Source organism: Helianthus annuus, chromosome 3 (genome assembly GCF_002127325.2).
Source record: "Helianthus annuus cultivar XRQ/B chromosome 3, HanXRQr2.0-SUNRISE, whole genome shotgun sequence".
NCBI lineage: Eukaryota > Viridiplantae > Streptophyta > Magnoliopsida > Asterales > Asteraceae > Helianthus > Helianthus annuus.
Genome location: NC_035435.2, coordinates 145,596,667 through 145,619,062, shown reverse-complemented (window position 1 = coordinate 145,619,062; position 22,396 = coordinate 145,596,667). Strand labels below are relative to the sequence as shown.

Here is a 22,396-nt window from a genome sequence, read left to right as displayed (position 1 = left end):
GTGATTCGTCAGCGAAACACTTCTTCAGATTACAGATGCGGAACACATTATGTATAGCGCTAAGTTCTTCAGGCAAGTTTAACTTATAAGCGACTGACCCGACACGTTCAATGATCTCGAAAGGTCCTATGTATCTCGGGCTTAGCTTGCCTTTCTTACCAAATCGCATCACCCCCTTCCAGGGCGATACTTCAAGTAACACTTCATCACCTACTTCGAAGTGAAAATCTTTGCGCCTTGGATCCGCATTCGATACGGGTTTATCATTATATCACAAGTCTTCCAACCGCTATGTGATAGTGCTTCATGACTCATTGGTGAAACATACCCTTAAATCCTTAGGGTGTAATACATTGCGAGCTCCACCAAGCTCCTTAAATAGGTTTTAGCTCATAAGTTATTTGATCTCGATATATTCGTTTACTTCGAATGGTTTCATATATTCAGAGCTTACTAGCCTGACAATTAACAGCTTGGCACACCTTTCCAGGGTGATATCTTTTGTTGAACCTTATTTCTTAACAAGAACTTAGGAGGTTTGCTATTTCCATGAATCCTTGATTCTCTGCCAAATACTGGCAACTTATAGATGGTTATGGATTTGCTCGATCTTATTCGTTGTTTCCAAGGCAACTTTTAGATCCCGATAATTGGACTTACCAATTTTCTGTCTAGCAATAGATGTTTAACATCTTATCTATACAAGGTCTCCCAAAGGAGCAGCGTTGATACTTATACAACAACTATTACCGAAAAGCTTATCTTAAGGCGATATGGTTATTCCAATCACTGCTTGACTAATCTCAAAGAATAGTTGTTCCTTACAGCTAGTCGAATAAATTGACGATCCTGGCAGCAATTTGGGGATTTCTAGTTATTGCCTAAATAGGGTTGCGGTAATCAATGCATAAGCAAGATGAACCGTCTTTCTTATTTAAAAAAAATCGGAGTTCTTAGAACCTTGAATTTTGGCTTTACGAAACCTTATCCAAAACTTATTTATTTGGCTCTTAGTTCTTCCTATTTCGTTGGTAATAACAGATATAAGATTCTTACAATAACTGCAGCCCTAAGCGGGATGTTTGTCCTAACATCCTCTTGCCTCTCAGAAGGTAACCATGGTAATTCTTATAAGGAAGCTAATTATGATACATAGAGATGTCAGAGATTTCTGCATTCTCAGGCTTTAGCTTATCTATCGCTTTCGGTGTCAGATAAATGACATATTCCCTTTACCATTACAAGGATGCCCTAAGTAGAGACACTTATAAGGACATTTTTATATTGGATATCTCCTTTGAATACTACTAGTCGGCTTTAGTACAATATGACAATTGGGATATCTTCGGGGATCCCATGCATTAAACCTCCATACTGATCAGGCATGGAAGCAATCTATGGGACACACTAGGATACGCAAATCCTCATATGGTACTCTTATCAAACATAGTTTGGCATTCGCAGACGATAGAAAACAATGAGAAAAAAATAATAAAATAAAATAATTAATATATATTGTCGTACTCTTTCTGGGGAAGAGTACTCCAGATTCTTATGAAAGGATTTTCTTCGAGGATGGGAGAGAGGTCATTAAAGATTCCATTGGTAACTTATACCTCATATTTAATATATGGAGTCCTTATGAATGTAATCCAGAGTTTGCTAAGCTTATGGTTTGCTAAAGATTTATTATCCCTTGCATCAATGCAAAAATACTTGGCAGTCATTATCAATGCTAAATGGTATAGGACGTACCTATTGCTATTATCGATGTGCACTGTCTCAGGTATTCAACCGGTAGTCTAGGCGGTTCCTTTCTTATCCTTTCCAGACCTAGCTGCTCCTTTCTTGGCAGCCTTAGGGCAATTAGTACTGATGTGCCCCTTTTCACCACAGCTGAAACAGTTTGCATCCTTCATGTCCCTACATTCGTGGGACTGGTGGCCAGTTCTTTTACAGATGCCACATTGCTTTATCTTTTGGCTTAATCGACACTGCCCCCAATGTCTTCTTTTGCAGGTTTTGCATGTAGGCTTTTTGTTAGAATCCTGTTAGTTATTGTTGAGCTTGGATTTGCTCTTCTTAGGATTCTGAGAGTTATCCTCATCCCTTTGTCTTTTGTCATTAGTTTCTTTCATGAACGACTTTTGTCTCACTACATCTAGAGTGAGAGACAAGGATAGATCTACAGCTGATCTATAGTTGGTTGGCCTTGAAGCCTTAACATCCCCTTTTATTTCTGGTGCCAAACCACCGATGAAACGCGCAATGCGTTTTGGTTCCGGGGTGATTAAATAGGGTACTAGTCTAGATAGGGAGTTGAAGTCGGTAACATATTGCTGACAATTTAGGTTTTTCATTGTGAGATTCAGAAAATCTGTCTCCACCTTTTCCACTTCGTGTTGTGGACAGTAGTTCTCTTTGATAAGGTCCGCAAACTTGGTCCATCCCATAAGGTATAGGGGAATTTTCCCCGTGGACTGCATCATGGCCTTCCACCATACAAGAGCCTCTCCTTTAAAAGATTGTGAAACAAATTTTACTACGTCCTTATCAGCACAATCGCTGATGTCCACAACCGTTTCCATTTCCTCAAGCCATTCCATAGCATCAATTGCTCCTTTTTTGCCATTGAAATCTCTGGGTTTGCATGAGACGAAATATTTGTAGGTGCACCCGCCCTCAGTTGAACGGGGCTTATCATAGAGTACTAACTCCTGAGGTTCGCTCTTTTCATCTGAAGAGTGAACGAAGCTCTCCTTTCGAGCTGATGTATGCGTTTCCGTATGGATCTTTGAGTGAGTGACACTCGGTTCCTTTTTGTTCTCAAGCACCTTATCCACAACTTCACTAATTGCTGCGCTAATCAAGGCCTGAAGAGTAGTGCCATTAACATTTATATTTATACTTGCATTCTTGTTTTTAGCCGCTGCACTGCTGTGCGCTTCGTCGGAAACCTCCATTCTGGAGCTTTGGTACTAACACCAAAAATAACGTATGCTTAGATGCAAGTTATTATGAGATCATCATAATGGATGATTTATAAGGTCATGGTATTACTAAACCATAATGGCTGTTTGGTTTATAACTTCCTTATAGTATGCTACTAGAAGGTATGACAATTATATTTAGCCTAGGTCAAAAAGGACCATCAATTGTGTTTATGGTTTGGACCGAGTCCATTACCTATTGACTGGGGATCACAATGTCACAACTGTCCTTGTCATAACGACAATCTTTAGATAGTTGGAAGGCTTGCCATGAAGGGCATTAATAATCATAGGCCCGAAGGCCTTGTCACAAAGGACATACAAAATATGGCACTTAAGGCATCAATATATAAGCTGCAATCCTATTGGATCAGAGATCTTAAGGTTCAAACATAGTTCTTCACCTTTGGACAGAGAGTCAAAGACTACAACCGTCATCTTGTGGAAGATAATTTATTTTGCCACAAAGGCTAGTCAATGTACATCATTCTGACTAACTAGATGATTGTGAGCCCCAGAGGAGTCAGCCATGGTGAAGCCTTGAAGGCCAACTAACCATGATGTAATAGCTTACTTAATTATAGGGAATTGTCGAACTTGATAATTTAAATAGCCATGGTGCAAACAAACCATATAGGCTAATAGATAGTATTTAGTTTATTTGATCATGTTTTGCCTAGATTTTTAAATAAACCATCTTTGGCGTTTAAATGGAATAAATCCTTTATACTTACTAGACAGGGGACATAAGTCACGACTGTCAATGTCATAGCGACATCTTATATAGCACAACGGCTTGTTCCATAGGACTTTTCGATGGCACAGATGCCTTGTCACTAGGGAAATTTTAAAACATAATCAGTGATTCCTTTAGATCGGAAAATTTCATAATTCATTGTCTTGTCAAGAAGTTATGAAATAATACTATCGTTTTCATGTATGCATCTTTGCCCGTAGGTATACATCCCAGGTGGATGTTTAGATGTGTATATCATGTTTGACGTTTATTAGCCATGATTCCTATCGATCATATATGCTAATTAAGGTTAGAAAGAATTCTAATATAAGGATGACAAGTGTGATTTCATCGCATCACCCATTGTCAGGAGTGTTAATCACGTTTTCAGGTGTTAACAAGGACCTGAGTCTCTTTAAGCAGGTCTTACCATCGTAGCCAGGTCCCTAACGACATTCAAGCTAGGTTATACCTTTTGAGACTCTTTTTAATATAATTGCAGGCAGGAAAGGAATGATATTTATTTTATTCAGGATTATAATTATCCCAAATTTATTGAAAATATAACTTTGGCATAAAAGCCTAGTCACGTAGACAAGTTTAATTTATAACCCATGATTTCTGAGAATCGAGGCATTACAATTTATCCTAGTTATAAAACATTACGGATATTGGGGTGGCACCAAGGCCTAGTCACAAGGACATTTATAAATTATAAGCTAGGATTTCAGAGAATCAAAGCCTTGAGGTTTGAACCTAGTTCATTACCTTTTTCTGACAGGGAGTCATAGGTTACGACTGTCTTTATTAAAATTTCTGGCCCGTGGGCCTATCAATTAACATTTCGTAAGATGTTAAGACATATAGTCATTGCACTGATGATACGTTCAGCGGTCACAGTAATAACATGACGCCATGATCAGTGTCATTAATTTAATCAACTGTCGTTCAGTGGTCATAATGATGACATGACGGCAGGATTAGTACTTAATTTAAATCAACTGTCGTTCAGTTGTCATAATGATGACATGACGGCAGGATTAGTACTTAATTTAAATCAAATGTCATTCAGCGGTCATAATAATGACATGACGACCAGATTATTGTCTAGAGGGCTTTTGAGCATAGCTCACCCCCTTAGGACAGGAAATCTCAAAAGATTTACAACTGTCGATGTCGCAATCGGACAGTGTATTATAGCTCGTGGCACTTCATCCTTAAGGGATGATTATTTTACTTACAAGGAATTTTAAATAAATCCGAATTTTCAAATTTATTACCCGTAGGCACTTCATCCTTAATGGATGGCTGTTTTACTTGCAGGGAATTTTAAATAAATCCCAATTTTCAATTTTATTACCCGTAGGCACTTCATCCATAATGGATGGCTATTTTACTTGCAGGGAATTTTAAATAAATCCCAATTTTCAAATTTGGCCTGTGTGATTTATACTGCATCACAATTTTCCCAGTATGTTAACATACTTTCAGCTGTTACATGAATTTGGAATCTTTTTGACAGGTTCTACCATCTTGGCCATGTCTGCGAAGACACGTGGCTAGGTTTCACCCCTAAGATTCTCTTTTTAACATAACGCAGATCAATCCTAAGTTGAGACGTTAATTATGGATCTGAATCTAATTATGGGGATACCATCTTGGCTCTGTCCTAAATGACACCTGAGCTAGGTCTTGTCCCTTTTTAGATTTTGCCATCTTAATATATTGGTAGATCTTATAACAGAATTGTTATTTTAATTTACTTCATATATTATATTCATACATAATGATATAAATGAAATCTAAATAAAACATCCCAATGATTTTAAAAGAGGTATAGAATTGCCCAAAAAGGGACTTAAAAGAAATGATGTTGTCCTCAAAGGGACCAAAAGATAAATATCGCTATAAAGACTTTATGGAAACGATCTTCAGTAAAAGGAGTCTCCTCTTCATTTTTGTCCTGCATGTCCTCTCCTTGGTCGTACGTTAATCTTGGTCGCGGTACGAAGCTCAGCCTTCTCTAGGCTTCTAATGGGGAGAATTTCCATTATAGCTTCTTTGCTTGACGAGATATCAAGAATATATAGAATTGAAAACAAAAATTCTCCGAATAGAGATGAGGGTATTCCTATGTTAAGTCTAGACTCAAGTATGTGCAATTGTGTCACTGAGATTAAACACATTAGGATAATGTTTAATTCACTCAGCGTTGGCTCTGATACCAACCTGTCACACCCCGATCTCCACGTGTCACCGGTGGGCCCGGTGTGGGGTATCGTGACATAGTGGATAACATCATAGTCAAACAACACAATTTAAAAATGCACAGCGGAAGCAAAAGATAATATTTTACAATCCGAATATAATGTAATATCAATTATTACAACGGAAAGTAGAGGATCCACAGGCGGATCTTAAGTATTGTTCAACAGACTTTAGACGCCTAGAATTTGCAAGATTCCTTATTAACGCCCTGAGCAGCTTCCAGCCTATTACGTACTTGTACCTGTCACTTAGACTTTGGAAAATACGTCAGTTTTCACTGGTAAATACACTCAACTGACTCATTTGAAAAGAGTTTATGAAAATTGGTTTAGGCGCACAAGGCACAAAACTATTTTGACACTTGATTAAGATGCACAAGGCAAGATTAATCTTTTATACTTGGGACAAACTATATCTCATGTTATCAGTTTTACATAACTTGCTCTACATACGGGGCCCGGTCCTATGCCGGTTCAAGATTAACCGACACACCACTATTCCCCTATTGGGAATCCCATATTGGGTATAATCAATTAATAAGCATAAAGCATCTGTCAGGTGTATGCCTACACCCCGTGCTTGAGTCGTGGCCATTGCATTTAATGAGTCAAGGATATCCAGGACACGGTCGCATTAACCCCCAATGTTTCAGTCAAGCAATACGAATTAAAAACAGGTTATTTGGATTTCCCGACACATTGGTCTTCGAATCCCATACCTGACCATGCGGTATTTATATTACCGTATCCCAAGCCCGTAATAGGGAAAATAAGTTAAGAGTATTTACCTGAGCTAGCTCCTGTCTTAAATAGCAAGGGTTATAATAACTCAGCCGTATTCACTTAAGTAAGCGTAGGTACAATTTACCAGAAGGCTCTAGTCTGGAACGATGGTATAAATAACCAATTAGAATACTAACGGGTCTTTAATTAAGCCTAAGCTTAGACCGGTTAGTTTTAAGGAAATATACGGTTCAAGCGCACGATTAGGCGAAGACCGGATAGAACGTGATTTAGACCCGACAAGTTTGAATACTTGTATAATATGGGTATACTAAATACATTCTGGATTTTGAGACAAAAATGATAACGTTTGACCCGTTTCGGTCAATTTACGCAAACTAGTTACGTAAACCGAACCGAACGCAAAAAGGGCGTTACGGGTAGCCAAAAGAGTCATATGAAAGTTCCCTGAGATAATATGCTTTAAATATGATATAATATCAGCAAGTTATGTTCTATTATGCCCCGAATAAATTTAAACTCAATTTATGCCTCATAAGGGCATTTCGGTCATTTAAAAGATTATAAAAGAGTTAAATTGGAAATCTGAGTTACGGGTCTGATTTATACAGTAAATATGTTTAATTCGACATATTATAACAGTAGGGTATGACCCGTATACAAAACTTATTATTTAAAATCAAACTATGCACCGTAGGGGTATTTTAGTAATTTCGCAAGGGCTAAAAATGTCAAAACTGGAAATCTGAGTTCAAAGACTTATACTTACTGTTATTATATGAAAATATGCTAAATACATCAGTAGGTATGAGTCTTATATGTTTAATATGAGTATAACGCTTACTATGCGATAAAAACGCTAAAAAATGCGATTTAGAGCCGTTTCCGGGTTTTAAAAGAAAGCTGAGAATTTTATATTTCCAGAGGGCTCAAAATAATTTATTTAACAAATAAAATCAGTAGAAAAAGGTTTGGGGTCAAAAGGATTTATAAAACTCATTTTATGGCTTAAACGGTCAACACCGGCATTAACCGAATCGACTTAGCGATCTATGAAACGATCAGCCAAAAATTAAATAAAAATCTTCAAAAATACCAAAATATTATATAACATCAGTGGGTAAAAAGTTTCATATCAGAAAGTGGCCTTAAATAGGCTATACGCTAAATGCGCCGTTTATTTAACATAAAGATATAGTTTTACGCTATCGGCCATAACTCAAAATCTGGACCACCAACTGATCTCAAATTTTCGGTGCAAGTTTATAAATTAATAATAAAGATTTCTACTCTTTCACTTTTCCAAAAATCACGTTTTATATCAAAAAGGGCAAATTAGTCAACTTTAAGCATAAATCGGAAACATGCAAATGAATCGGCTAAGCATAGACTCAAACAACAAAAATTCCAGAAAGTTATACTAAAATAAAAATGGTCAAAAGTACTCTCCAGTACAGATCTCAAACATGCATGTACGAATCCGAATCGATAGTCTACGAAATAGTCGTTTTACAAGACTTTCGGTTCCGATTCGTATTTATATCAAAGATTGTCGAGTTGATGAATATAAAACACATTCTTGTATCCATTATAGGTTATTTTCAATGATCAAACAGATTGCATGTCATCTACATTACCATTTAAGCTTATTTTGCCAAAAACAACTTCTGTTGACTTTTTTTTGAACAAGTTTGACTCGACAATTAACATGCATATAGTGGGAATCAAAGAACACCCTTTTGAGGGTTTGTTTCCCACATAATTACCAACATAAGTGTGGTTTCAATTTGAGAAATGACTGAGTAAAACTCGCTTAATCAGAAAGTCAAAGCATAAGAACAATAGTTTGACTTTTAGCAATTAATCGATGCAAGAACGAATTAGAGACTGAATTAGGAGCTTACAAAGGTCCTATTGATGCTTAGTTATCACTAGGATGTTGCCTTGACGTTCAGAAATGCTCCAGGAAGTTGTCTTGAGAGTTTTACAAGTTGGATGTTCTTGATCACAATGTATCAGCTCAAAGAAATGAGCTTTTGATCTGTTTTATGGATGAAATCAGAGGTAGTAGCATGTTCTCAGTAGCCTAGGCATGCAAGGACTTTCATTGGATCAAAAGAGAGGTGATAACAGCTGTTTACAACTTCAAATTCGGACCCAAAATGGTCATTTTGGCGATTTCTGTTACTGGTAGTCCCACGCGGCCCGCCTGGGCATGTCCAGGCGGGTCGCCTGACCCCTGCTGCTGTCAAACAAGTTTCAAACTTGGCAGATTTGGTCCCTGAACTTGCACGCGATGTTTCGGCTTCTTATTTTGACTCGTAAACCCCCAAACTTGGTTTTTAAGAACCTTAGGACATTTACCAACATGGAAATCTCCTCGGATAACTTTGCGCCCAACAGAAAAGCCATGAAATTCGACGTTGACGCTTTTAGTCCCTCAAGTACGGTTTTGGCCATAACTTTCTCATACGTTATCGAAACTTCACGAAATTTTTACCACATATTCTAGTGAGTATATTTTAGCATTACAATGCTTCGGGTCTGCCAAAAGTTCACTCAGAGGTATAAATTCAACATGTTGACACTTTTGGCCCCTATAGTTTGCAATTCCTCACTTTTTTGTAATTTCCGCGTCGTATGATCCATGAACCATCCGTTTAAGGTTATAAACATTATGTAGGGTTATCATAGAGTCTATTTATCCATTGTTGACACTTTGGACCCTTACGTTCCATAGTTTTCACCGTTTGTCAACTTTAGTCACTCTAAAGTTTGTTTTCGCATATGCAAAGCCTATGACACGTGTCAATACATTATTGGACGTAAATTTTTGAGGTGTTACATCCAGTTCTGGTGATGATCATATGGGTGAGACATCAAATGCAGCAATCGATGCAGATATTGATGAACTTTTGGGGGAAGCTGCAGCAGAAACTCAAAGAAGATCTATTCTGGTGGATCAAGCTGCTTATGCTTCGTCTTCTCTCCATTCAGCCTTTATGGCTAATGTCGACGGTTCATCAAGTCAGGTATGTGTCGATGAACCCACTGCTTTTACTTGTGATGAATGTGATAGATTGCGTGCTAGATGTGCTGATGTGGAGAAAAGTATGTCTGAGTTGCAAGACAAACATGATGCTTTACAAGCTAGTTTGTTTGACTTGCAAGACAAACATACTACATTGAATGAGAATTTGAGTGACCTGCAAAGTAAGCACGAAGCTTTGCAAGAAAAGTATGATGTGACTTTTATCCACAATCAGAAATTGACTGTGGACCTTTCCAAATGCACAGAAGCCAATATGTTTTATGAAAACCACGAAAAGGAGTTTAAATCGGTAATTGAAAAGTTAAAGAAAGATAAAACCGAGTTAACTAAAATGGTTTCCAGAAAACAAACGGACATTAATTTGTATATATCTCATCTTGAGACAATGCAAAAAGAAATGGCTTGTGTAAAAACGGAAAGTGAGGCAATCCAACTCAAGTTAGATAGTTATTTGAGTTCTAGCTATGTGTTGGATCACATCATTGATGTCCAAAAGGAGAAAAGGGACGTCACATGCATAGGCTATAAGAATTGTCCACCACCAGTGAGACATAATTATGATGCCATGCCGGATGAGGAGGACAGAGTGTTCTTTGAACCATCTGTGCCTCTAGATGTGAAAGAGTTTGCAGCAGGACTCGGATACCAGAAAGAAGTATCCTCAGATTCAGATGGGTCAACAGATACATTTGTAACTGCTGAACAGAATCAGGATCCTCCAGTTGTGATTGAGGATGCTGATTCTTCTGATGATGAATTTGATGATACTGATTCAGCAAAGTCTGATGCGGTAGCCAAAAATGAGGACATACCTCTCGAGAATCATATTCTATGTGATCCTCCTGCAAAACCCGCTAAGACTGTTGCAATCGAGTCCTCGTCTGAAAACGAGTCGGAGAGTGTGAATTTGCTGTACACTCTTGTTGGTGATGATAAGATTTATTCAGACAAAGATTTTCCTATTAAGAATGTTAATCAATCCTTAATCAGTAAAGTCTTTGAGAATTCGACTAGTAAGTTTTTGGGAAAGACAGGACCACGTGTTACAGTTACACAGTGTCCTCCTATTCCAAAGGCCGAAATTCGAAAACAGTTTGGCAACAAGAAATTACCAGCAGGGCAGAAACAACAAAATCATACCAAGCCAAAAGGAAAATCACCGGCTCAAGTGCAAAAGAAGCCGAATCAGAAGAAAAACAAGAATGTAAACTTTGTGAAATCGACGGGAACGGACAAAATTGAAACGTTTGAAAACAAATCTAACTTAGATTTTGTCAAGAAAGCTACAGTTCTGAAAAGAAATGAGCAAAACAGTTCAAAGCCTAGTACCTCGGGTTCACAAAGTTCAACATCATCGGCTAAACAATCACATGATACTTCGGGGTTTGTTGAACGAAGATCATGTTTTGAGTGTGGAACAATTGGACATATAATTAGAAATTGTCCATATCTTCATAAGCAAAAAGAAAAGGTTGATGTTCCCCGTGACCAAACTGGCCGTAAACAATCTGTTTCTGTAAAGCAAGATCCCCGCCTTGTAAAAGAAAGGGAAAAGAAACAAAAACGCCAACAGGTCAAGAAAATTGAAAAGGCAATTAAAACCGATGTGGTTAACAAATCATCTGTTTCTGTCAAACCAGAAAATTCAAAAACTTCAGACAACCATGAAGTTAAAATTTTAAAGAAAGACACTGGTAAAATAAAACAGACATGGAAACCTAAAACGGTTACTGAATCAGGGGGAACATCACAATTCACCAACCATCAAAGACAAGAAGTTATTGTCATTGATGAAAATGGAAGACCCAAGACCACAATGGCTTGGGTCCCCATCTCCAACTAATCATTTTGAGTTCATGTGCAGGGTGTTCCAGGAGGAACTATCAGTAGTCATTGGATTGTTGATAGTGGGGCATCCAGGCACATGACAGGCGACATGAAGCTTCTCTACGACGTCAAATCTATTAGAGGAGGTTATGTTGCTTTTGCTGGAGATAAAGGTGGATATATAACGGGTGAAGGAATGATATCCAACGGGATTGTCAGCTTTGACAAGATCAACTTTGTGCAACAACTTGATCACAATCTTCTTAGTGTTTCTCAAATCTGTGACAAGCATTTCTCAGTACACTTTGATGCTAATGGATGTTATGTGCTGAAACCCGGCTTCAAAATTCCAAAAGAATGGATTCTCTTGTCAGCTCCAAGGATAAATGATTTGTACGTCCTTGATATGAGCCAAGCTATTACTACGTCTGCACAAGCAACTTGTTTCGTTTCCAAAGCCACAGAAAAAGACTCTATCTCTTGGCACAGACGAATGGGTCACATTCACTTACGCAAAATGAATCATTTGGTTTCAAATGAATTGGTGAATGGTGTTCCCCTCAAAAATTTCCATCTTCAAGACGTCTGTGTTTCGTGCCAGAAGGGAAAACAAACGAAGAAGAAGCACCCTACAAAGAAGATCAACACGGTGGCAGTTCCTCTTGAGCGTTTGCACATGGATTTGTTCGGTCCTGTCAAGCACAAGAGTATTCGGGGTGATCAATACTGCCTCCTGATTACAGATGATTATTCAAGATTTTCTTGGGTGGCGTTCATGGCACACAAGAGTGAAACCTTTGGCATTATCAAAAACTTGATCATTCAGATTGAGAATTTGTATAAGTTAAAGGTTAGGCGGATACGTAGCGACAATGGTACTGAATTTAAAAATCATGCCATGGCGGAGTTTTGCACTTCAAAGGGTATTCTTCATGAGTTTAGTGCAGCTTATACTCCTCAACAGAATGGCGTCGCTGAACGTAAGAACCGCACATTGATCGAGACTGCTAGGACAATGTTGGTAGAGTCACAGTTGCCCATTCCCTTCTGGACTGAAGCTGTGGCCTCTGCATGTTACACATTGAACCGAGTCCTTACAGTCAAAAGGCACAACAAGACCTGCTTTGAGCTTCTTCAAAAACGGAAACCAGATTTGTCTTATCTTGAACCGTTTGGAGCTCCTTGTACAATCATCGATCCTAATGGAAAGTTTGGGGCAAAAGCAATTGATGGATACTTTCTTGGGTATGCCACCCCTAACTTACGAGTCTGGAATCTAGAGACTAAAAGGGTCGAGGAATGGTCTGAGGTCAGAGTACAAAGGCACACTTTGCCAGTCAAATGTCCTGGTCAGCCGTGGATGTTTGAGTACGATGACTTTTTCAATTCGATCAATGTTGAAGCCGTTGAAGAAAGTGCTGCGGCAAGGATGTTTTTCGAGAGTGACAATGCAACAGTTTCACCGGTGGTTCGTCCAATTCTTGTTAATCAAGAACCATCTTCTTCGGTGAACAATAATACTCTCAACAATGAGGATTTTCATGATGCAAACGAATTGAACGAATCTTCAGAGGATGATGAATTTCTAGATGCAGATCAAGAAGCCCCAACAACAGCAGTTCATGGTACTTCAGAGGGTACTCCTCCAGTGGATGCCCATAGAACAGCTGAGGCTACTGCATCATCCTCTTCGTCAATTCTGGGCCTTGATTTGGTTGTTGATCTTAATCTTAACAACCTGGGTAAAATATTCCAGTTCGAGAAAATCCTGAAACAAGGATTCATAATACCCATCCTCAACAAAACATCATAGGAAATGTGCAAAGTGGCATTCAAACACGAAACATGTTGCGAAACAACAACAATGTAGGCTTGTATGCGGCTATTCGAGAATCCGGGCAACAAAACGATTGGTCTTTCGCGTGTTATGTCTCACAGGAAGAGCCAAGAACTTGGAAAGAAGCCTTGAAAGATAACTCTTGGGTTGAAGCAATGCAGGAAGAGCTGCAACAATTCCAGAAGCTGGGTGTCTGGAAACTCATAGAGAAACCTGCTGGATACAAGAAGATTGGTACCCGTTGGGTTTTCAAATGCAAAAAGGATGACCGCGGAGTTGTTATCCGAAACAAAGCACGTTTAGTCGTTCAAGGTTTTCGTCAGATAGAAGGAATCGACTACAACGAAGTGTATGCACCTGTTGCACGTCTCGAAGCAATTCGAATCTTTCTGGCTTATGCCTCATTCAAAGGATTCAAGGTTTACCAGATGGACGTCAAAAGTGCATTTTTACATGGTGTGGTTGAAGAAGAGGTGTACGTCGAACAGCCTCCAGGTTTTGAAGATCCTATCCATCCCGATCGGGTTTGGTTGCTCAACAAAGCTCTCTATGGTCTACATCAAGCACCGCGAGCTTGGTATGCAACCTTATCTCACTATCTGCTGGAGAACGGTTTTCGTAGAGGTCTTATCGACTGTACTCTTTTCATCAAAGAACAAGATGGAGATCTTCTTCTGGTACAGGTATACGTTGATGATATTATTTTTGGTTCTACTAATGATGTCTTGTGTAGGAATTTCGAGCGCATTATGCAGGATAAATTCGAGATGAGTGCTATGGGGGAAATGACTTTCTTCTTGGGCCTACAAGTGCAACAAACAGAGTCTGGGATATTCATCCATCAGACTAAATATGTTGGCGACATCTTGAGCCGGTTCCAGATGTCTGATGCAACGCCCATTGGTACCCCATTGCCAACTAATCACAGAATTACTCCAGATGAAGGGTGAAGCTGTTAGCCCCTCAAACTATCGCGCAATGATCGGATCTCTTATGTACCTCACAGCATCAAGGCCAGATATAATGTACCCAACGTGCCTGCTTGCCAGATATCAAGTTAATCCGAAGGCCTCACATCTTGCAGCTGTCAAAAGGATTTTTCGTTATTTGAAGGCTTACCCTGACACCGGTCTGTGGTACCCTAGGGATAATAACTTTGAATTGGTTGCATTCAGTGATTCTGATTTCGGCGGATGCAAAATCGACGGCAAATCCACAACGGCTGGATGTCAGTTTTTAGGAAATCGCCTAGTCACATGGCAGTGCAAGAAGCAGACATGTGTCGCTACATCAACATGCGAAGCTGAATACATTGCTGCCTCAAGTTGTTGCTCCCAAGTTCTTTGGATCCAACAACAATTGCGGGACTACGGTTTTGAATTCCTAACTACTCCTATTTACGTTGATAATTCTGCTGCTTTAGATATCACTAGAAATCCTGTGCAGCACTCAAAGACCAAACACATCGAAATCAAATATCACTTCATACGTGATTGCTTTGAGAAAAGGCTAATCGATGTCGTTAAGGTCCACACCGATGACCAACGTGCCGACCTTTTTACCAAAGCTTTTGACAAATCAAGATTTGACTTCTTATTATTGGTAAACGGCATTAAGGTCAAGCAAGAGTAAACCAACATCGGAAAATCATTTTTGTAAATACCTTTGTGTTTTAAATTTGTCTTAGTTTATTGATTTTAGGGGGAGTAAATCCAAAAATCTGAAAATATAAAAACATCGAAAAATTTCAAAAACACAAAAACAATAGAAAAACAAAAATGAGTTTCCTGGTGAGCAAAAGAGAAAATGATAGTACATTAATGGTCTATCCAAACCTCTTTAAACCTTAAATGAAAAACGATAAGCAGCTCTATATAAGATGTATCGGTAGGCTCACAATCATTTTAAAGTGTGCAGGGTGATATAAATCTTAAATCGACTGAAGACCAGGTGGGAACCATTCATTGGCATATGGTCTTAGTACCGAAATTTCGTTTGATAGATTGCCAAGGTTCTGAGATATTCGGTCGTTATGCTGCTTATCATCTGAGTATCATGGTTGTATCTTTTACCGAAAAATAACGGGGACGCAAGTCTAGATCTTCCATGATACTATACATACGTGTACATATTACATACTGCATTTGACCTCAATAAGTGATAAACAATCACATGTCCCTACAAATAAGTGATAAAATATCACATCTTTCCGGGAGTCAAGTTCGTCTCTCTGCTGTACGAAAGTACTGACCTATTCACGGACTTGCTCCTGTGCCCTCATGCATATGAAAATCAAGTTCCTCATCAATAAGTGATTCTATCACATAGGGCTTGTTTTCAAATCAAAATAAGTGAGAATCTCACATCATATACGGTCAAACAGATGATAATCGGTATACTCACCGGTAAGATGAACTCTCGTGCATACCTTGATACGGGAATGTGTCGTGATGTGGATGAACACCGGTCGGTAAGTATAAATCATACCTTAACGTATCTCCTCGCCATGATTACATCTGATAAGTTGAGCTTAAGTGGACAACAATACCGATAATTGTTATAGGATGCTTATCTTAATGTTAACTAACTGAACAAGAGGAGCGTTTGGCATGACCGTACACTGATATGATTCTCTTACCCTCGAAACTCGCAAAAAGAATGTCTGTATATATTTATTTACTGCTTTTAGTCTTTACATTTGAAAAATTCAAAAATACCAAAAAGATTTTATTTCTACTTTATTTTCGATCGTACGATGTTGGAGCTCGAGTCTTCGTTACCTGAAACCTGAACGAAAACCGAATTGACTAAATCTTCATAAACGGTCGAAATTTGCAAGTTTTGAAAGTTGGAAACTAAAATTGACAAATTTATTAAACTTTCAAACTGTCGGACGGTGTTTGATTGAAACATGGTCATACGTGTGTCACTTGTTTATGGTAACTAATTCCAAGCAGTTGTTCTCATTACGCGTTTAGATTTCTTGCATGTGCAGATTCTAAAGGCTAGGAGAACATGGTCGATGACAAAGCTTTGGAATGGAGACACGACGTGAAGGCACTCAAGTGATGAAAATGATCGACTAGCCGCTGACCATCATTAACACCACAAGGATCTCAAGCATTGAAGATCAAGTCATTCACGAGCATAACTCAAGGGGAGCTTATGTTAAGGGGGAGTTTGTCGACACACTTCCTACATGATACGGGTAGTTTGTTGATACACTCTCTGCTTTCAAGACGTGAAGACCTTGAAGATCCTCCGGCATTGAAGACTTGAAAGGACATCAGAGTCTTGAAGACATGAAGATCGAAGATGATCAAGATCGAGACAAATTTGCAAACATCGTAGATCGAGACAAAGCTACAGCCAAGGGGGAGTTTGTTGGTGCACTTGTGTCTGTACTTTGTCTGTATTCAGTCACGAAGTAAACGATGTCCTTGTTAGTCCTGTAAGTTGACCAAGTCAACCGTCCTCCTGGTTTGACTTGGCCAAACAGTTAGAAGATGTTTGTATATGGTTGTCTGTCTCGAAGGATAAGAGATCGAAGGATGATGTGGATCCTTCGATCTACTCGAAAGATATGCTTCGATTGATGGACCTCGAAAGATCATCCTTCGAGGTCCCTGTGAATCCTTCGAAGGCTTTGTGATCGATAGATGATCCTTCAACCATCTATCGGATCCTTCGGACAAGGCAACCTGTGCTGGGTATATATATACCCATGCAGTGTGTTAGACAGAGTTAGATGCACACCGAGAGATAGAGAGACTTGAGAGCATTCTGTCCGAAACACACACACACACTTTGAGAGTTTGCAAAACACATTTGTGAACATTGTGCTTGTAACCGGAACCTTTCATTCGCATTAATACAAGTGGTGTTAATCGGTGAATCTTTGTGTGTTTGTGTTTGTGCTTGTTTCATCCCGGTTTGCTCATTAGCTTGGATTCCGCACTTGCTAGTGGGTTAGTATAACAAGGTTAAGGTTGAACCTCATCCTCCGAGAGGGACCTACACATATCACATGATCTTATCAACTGGGTTCATCTTGATATTGCTCTTGTACCAAACGAGCATTACGATATCAATGGGTGCTTTTCTGGTTCGGCAAAGATACTACCAAATGGTGAACCGGCGATCCTATACACAGGTGTTGATGCCAAATTACACCAAGTGCAAAATTTGGCATTTCCCAAAAACATATCGGACCCGCTACTAAAAGAATGGGTAAAATGGCCACTTAACCCAATATTGAGTCCTCCAGATGAAATTGACCCATCCTTTTATAGAGATCCATCAACTGGTTGGATGGGTGCGGATGGAGAATGGAGGGTTGTGATTGGAACTCGGATTGATCATCAAGGAGCAGCTATTCTTTACAAAAGTAAGGATTTTCGCAGTTGGAATAGGTCTCTGAGCCCGTTTCCCCTTTCTAACATAACAACATTTTGGGAATGTCCTGAGTTTTATCCTGTTATTTCTGACGGGAAAAGCGGGCTTGATACATCAGTTATATCCGTTCAAGGGAAGGACATTAAGCATGTTCTTAAAGCTAGTTTTAATGACCAGGATTATTATATACTGGGAAAATATGATCCAGAAAGTGACCGCTACGATGTTGATGCTGACTTCATGAAGAGTAAAGAGTGGTTACGGTATGATTATGGGAAGTTTTATGCTTCAAAGTCGTTTTATGATGGTGAGAAGAAGAGAAGGATATTATGGTCATGGGTTAGTGAAAGTGATACTGCACCAGATGCTATCGAAAAAGGTTGGTCTGGCCTTCAGGTAATAATCTAGACTTGTTTATCTTGCCATTTGGGGTGTGTCTAATTTAGTGACGATTATAAAAAGGTATGTTTTGGGGTGGCCTGGGCTGGGCTGAAAAGCATATCTTTTTTTATTTGTTTCTTTTATAAAAAAGGTATGTTTTGGGGTGGGCTTTATCTGTTTCTTTTATAAAAAAGGTATGTTTTGGGGTGGGCTGGGCTGAAAAGCATACCTTTTTTATCTGTTTCTTTAATCTAATGATGATTGATATTATTATAAAATCTATATTATGACTATATTCATAATGTAGCATTCTTTAATAAGGCGGTTTAGGTGGTTATACACTACTTTGAATAACTTTCAACATGTGTCACGTGTTCAACCCATTTGAATTGTTTCCTTTATAGTTTAATCTTTTAGCATAACCATTGGAGATAAAACACAATCTAAATCACCCGTTTATTTTAATTTTAGACACAGTCTATATATGTAATTAATAACACGTTTTCAGACGATTCCTAGGAGCATCTGGCTTAGTAAAAATGAAGATCAGTTGGTGCAGTGGCCTGTCCAGGAACTAGAGAAACTACGAACACGAAAAGTGCATTTCAAGAATAAAAGACTCAAGGGCAGGTCCATGATTGAAATTTCTGGTATCACAGCTTCACAGGTGACTAAATCTAATCTTGTACTTATTCAGTTATTTGACTTCAAAGTCAAACTACTTTACACAGAGAAAATAAATACGGTTTTAGTTACTAATTAGATTATCAGTATAGCTTGTACCATGTATATCCGTTTAATTAACATTAAACAGACCAAAAATCATTTACACTATATTAGCTCTGCGGCTGAGATGAAGTTCATTTGACCTCATAGTCAATGGGTTACACAAATTTCCATGACAGATAATTTACCTCTTGTTGTAGGCTGATGTAGAAATCACATTTAGAGTCTCAAATCTCAAACATGCTGAGGTGTTGAGTGCTGAAGTAGTTGATCCCCAAATTCTTTGTACACAAAAAAATGCTACAACAGATGGCAAATTTGGGCCTTTCGGTTTGCTGGTTTTGGCTTCGAAGAACCTTACTGAACACACTGCGGTCTTCTTTCGTGTCTTTAGAATTGCTAACAGTTTCCAAGTGCTCATGTGTGCTGACCCAAGCAGGTTTTGTGCAAAACTATTTATTTTTATAAATAAAAAGTGATTCAAATGTGACTACAGAAATTATAATAGCTACAAAGCCACTTAATGCTGCATTTACATTGTTGTTTCCTCTTAAAATAGGTCGTCTTTAAAACCATTTATCGACAAACCCATCTATGGAGCTTTTCTTGCACTTGATCCTCGATACGCAAAGATCTCCTTGAGAACCTTGGTATTTTTATTACTAGTTTACAAATATATATATATATATATATATATATATATATATATATATATATATATATATATATATATATATATATTTTGTATGATTATATGTGCATTTAGAGGAGGCACTTTTTCTTTTTAATCATTTTTTTTTGATTTACAGATAGATCACTCCATTGTAGAAAGCTTTGGTGGAGAAGGGTTGGCTTGCATTACATCAAGAGTATATCCAGTACTGGCAGTTGGAGAACAAGCACATCTTTATGCATTCAACAATGGCACTAAGAGTTTGAGTATCTCAAGTTTAAGTGCTTGGAGTATGAAGAAAGCTCAAATTGTCTAATTCCGTAAGGAAAAGAAGAAAGCCTATTAAATAAACGAACCCATGTATAGTGTCTCAGATCCATTAGTTAAAACTCGATAGCGCTAAAGCACGAATCGAGGACCAAAGTGTGTTACGGAAAATTTTTCAATGAAAATTTGGTTTTGATATTGATAGTTGGTTGCTATGTATGCATGATTACAAGGCTCATATTCTGGGCATGATCAGTGAAGAATCCAACATTTTTAGTCACGGGGCACAAAAAAACTGATGTAAAAATAAACTTTATTTAACTTGTCAACAATAAATGTCATTAAAATATGTATTACAATTTCCCTCAATGTGATTTTATCTTTTGAAAGCAGTCGTGCAAAATTATCTTTATGATGTTCACTGCCGAAAAAACATCTTTTAAACGTTTGCGGTTGCAATGCACAAAACAATTGATGTAGTGCGTAGTACGATAATGAAGATCAAACACGTTGATTCTACGAATACCCGTGTTGTTCTTCCCCGACCCCCAAATTGCAACCCAAAGGGCACGGAATTTGAAGTGAAAAATTGAGTAGTTTCAAAATTCAAGTCTGATTGTTCAAATGACTAGAGCAACACATAAATAGAGACAGAAATTCGAAATGGGCCTAAAAAAGACAACGGGCCAAACACAAGCTCACAAACAAAATGCCCACCTAAGTATTGAATTTTCACGACCATACCAATCCTCTAAAGGCGATAAAAAAACGAGCGTGTCCAAATCCACCGTACGGCCAACAACTGCTCTACGGTGTAATTCCACACACCCACTAACCGCTTCGGGAACCACCACCACCCTTTTCGACGAACTACCTTCCGTTCTGATCTCCGACGCCGACGCACCATGTCCGACCACATCCCTATACGACCTACTGTAGGACCCTTCATGGAGGATGACGAACCTAAACCTTGTTATACAAACCTACTAGCGAGTGCGGAATCCAAGCTAGTAAGCAAACCGGGATGAAGCAAGTAGAGAAACAAACACACAAAGATTCACCGATTAACACCACTTGTATTAATGCGAATGAAAGGTTTCGGTTACAAGCACAATGTTTACAAATCAGTTTTGCAAACCCTCTAGTGTGTGTGTGTTCTCTCTGGACAGAATGCTCTCAAGTGAGTGTGTGTGTATCTGTCTCACAAGTCTCTCCTTTTGTGTGCAAGTCTAACTAAGTGAACACATTGCATGGGTATTTATACCAAAACCCAGCAGGTCTGTCCGAAAGATCAAGTGGACTGCTCGATAGATCATCTTTCGAGCATCCAGCTCTCGAAGGATACACATATACCTCGAAGGATGGTATATCCTTCGAGGTCCAACATCATCTATTGAAGGTTAACTATCGAAGGTTAACTTTCGAGCACATCGAAGGATCTATATCATCCTTCGATGTCTTATCCTTCGAGACAGACAAAATACAACCATATACTAACTGTTTGGCCAAGTCAAACCAGGAGGACGATTGACTTGGTTAAACTTACAAGACTAAGGAACATCGTTTACATCGTTTACATCGACGAACTACCTTCCGTTCTGATCTCCGACGCCGACGCACCATGTCCGACCACATCCCTATACGACCTACCCCCCTCAAACCAAAGGACTCCGGTCCATCATGACGAAAGGAACCAACACCTTGGCCCTCATTCGTTTTCAACCTCTCCGACTCCCCATCACTGTTCATTCTTCTCTCCGGCTCCCTATCGATACCATTGTTCTCGACCGCAAATCTGGCAACGTTTACTTTCAGCTTACGACCTCCCATATTGACTCCATTGATCTTTTTTACCAACTCCTTCCAGTCGATAACATACTTGAAGGAGATAAAACCAAACCTATTGCCAACTTTGTCTCTTTTCTTGGCCACATAACTCTTCCAAACATCTCCGAACCTTTGCATGAAACAAGTTAACTCCCATGGTGTACTTCCTTCTGGCAGATTAGAAACAAAGAGCTTCGTTATCTGAGGGACTCTAGCACCCTTCCCCTTATCGATTCCTACACCCGACGATCCCTCCATAACCACAGCCGACAACGAATGGATTACATGAATCTGATTAGAGAAAGAAGTAGCGTCAAGGACTGTACCCAATCGGCCAGAACGACAGAACTTCCCTCGCTAATCCGACCTTACCATCCTCGTCGAGCCGCCGGAATGAAGTTAGGATAACAAAGACAAGACGCTGTCGCACAGAAAAAAAAGAAAAGACCCCCGGCCCCGGACGTCGAATGGAATCGGAACTGACCCAAATAGGAAGAAAGGAAGACTCAAGGCACGGAGCCGATACTTCCTCGCTCACTATTCCGGTGGGTTCACCGTCGGCGAGCACAACCGGCGACCGATGATATTCTTCTGTCCTTGTTGAAATGACAGTTCAAACTGAAGATGGCTTTTCAATGACTTTGGAGATGCGGGAAGAAAGTGCACATGGCAGG

General features: G+C 39.0%; 2 protein-coding genes across 2 annotated transcripts in view; one reads left to right on the top strand and one right to left on the bottom strand.

Moving 5' to 3' along the window:
* The window catches only part of LOC110932269 (beta-fructofuranosidase, insoluble isoenzyme CWINV1), a 28,403-nt gene extending 8,220 nt beyond the window's left edge, over positions 1-20,183 (top strand). Inside the window, exons 4-8 of the mRNA XM_022175618.2 lie at positions 17,474-18,244; positions 18,738-18,896; positions 19,156-19,394; positions 19,515-19,605; positions 19,765-20,183. Of these exons, the coding sequence (XP_022031310.1) occupies positions 17,474-18,244; positions 18,738-18,896; positions 19,156-19,394; positions 19,515-19,605; positions 19,765-19,944 (1,440 nt within the window). The 3' untranslated portion in view covers positions 19,945-20,183. The remainder of the gene's footprint in view (positions 1-17,473; positions 18,245-18,737; positions 18,897-19,155; positions 19,395-19,514; positions 19,606-19,764) is intronic.
* A 1,254-nt stretch (positions 20,184-21,437) lies between these two features.
* On the bottom strand, positions 21,438-21,980 carry LOC110932268 (RNA-binding motif protein, Y chromosome, family 1 member A1-like). Its single transcript, XM_022175617.1, has one exon. It carries the CDS (start codon positions 21,978-21,980, stop codon positions 21,438-21,440), a length of 543 nt encoding a protein of 180 aa, XP_022031309.1.
* Positions 21,981-22,396: the final 416 nt, after the last annotated feature.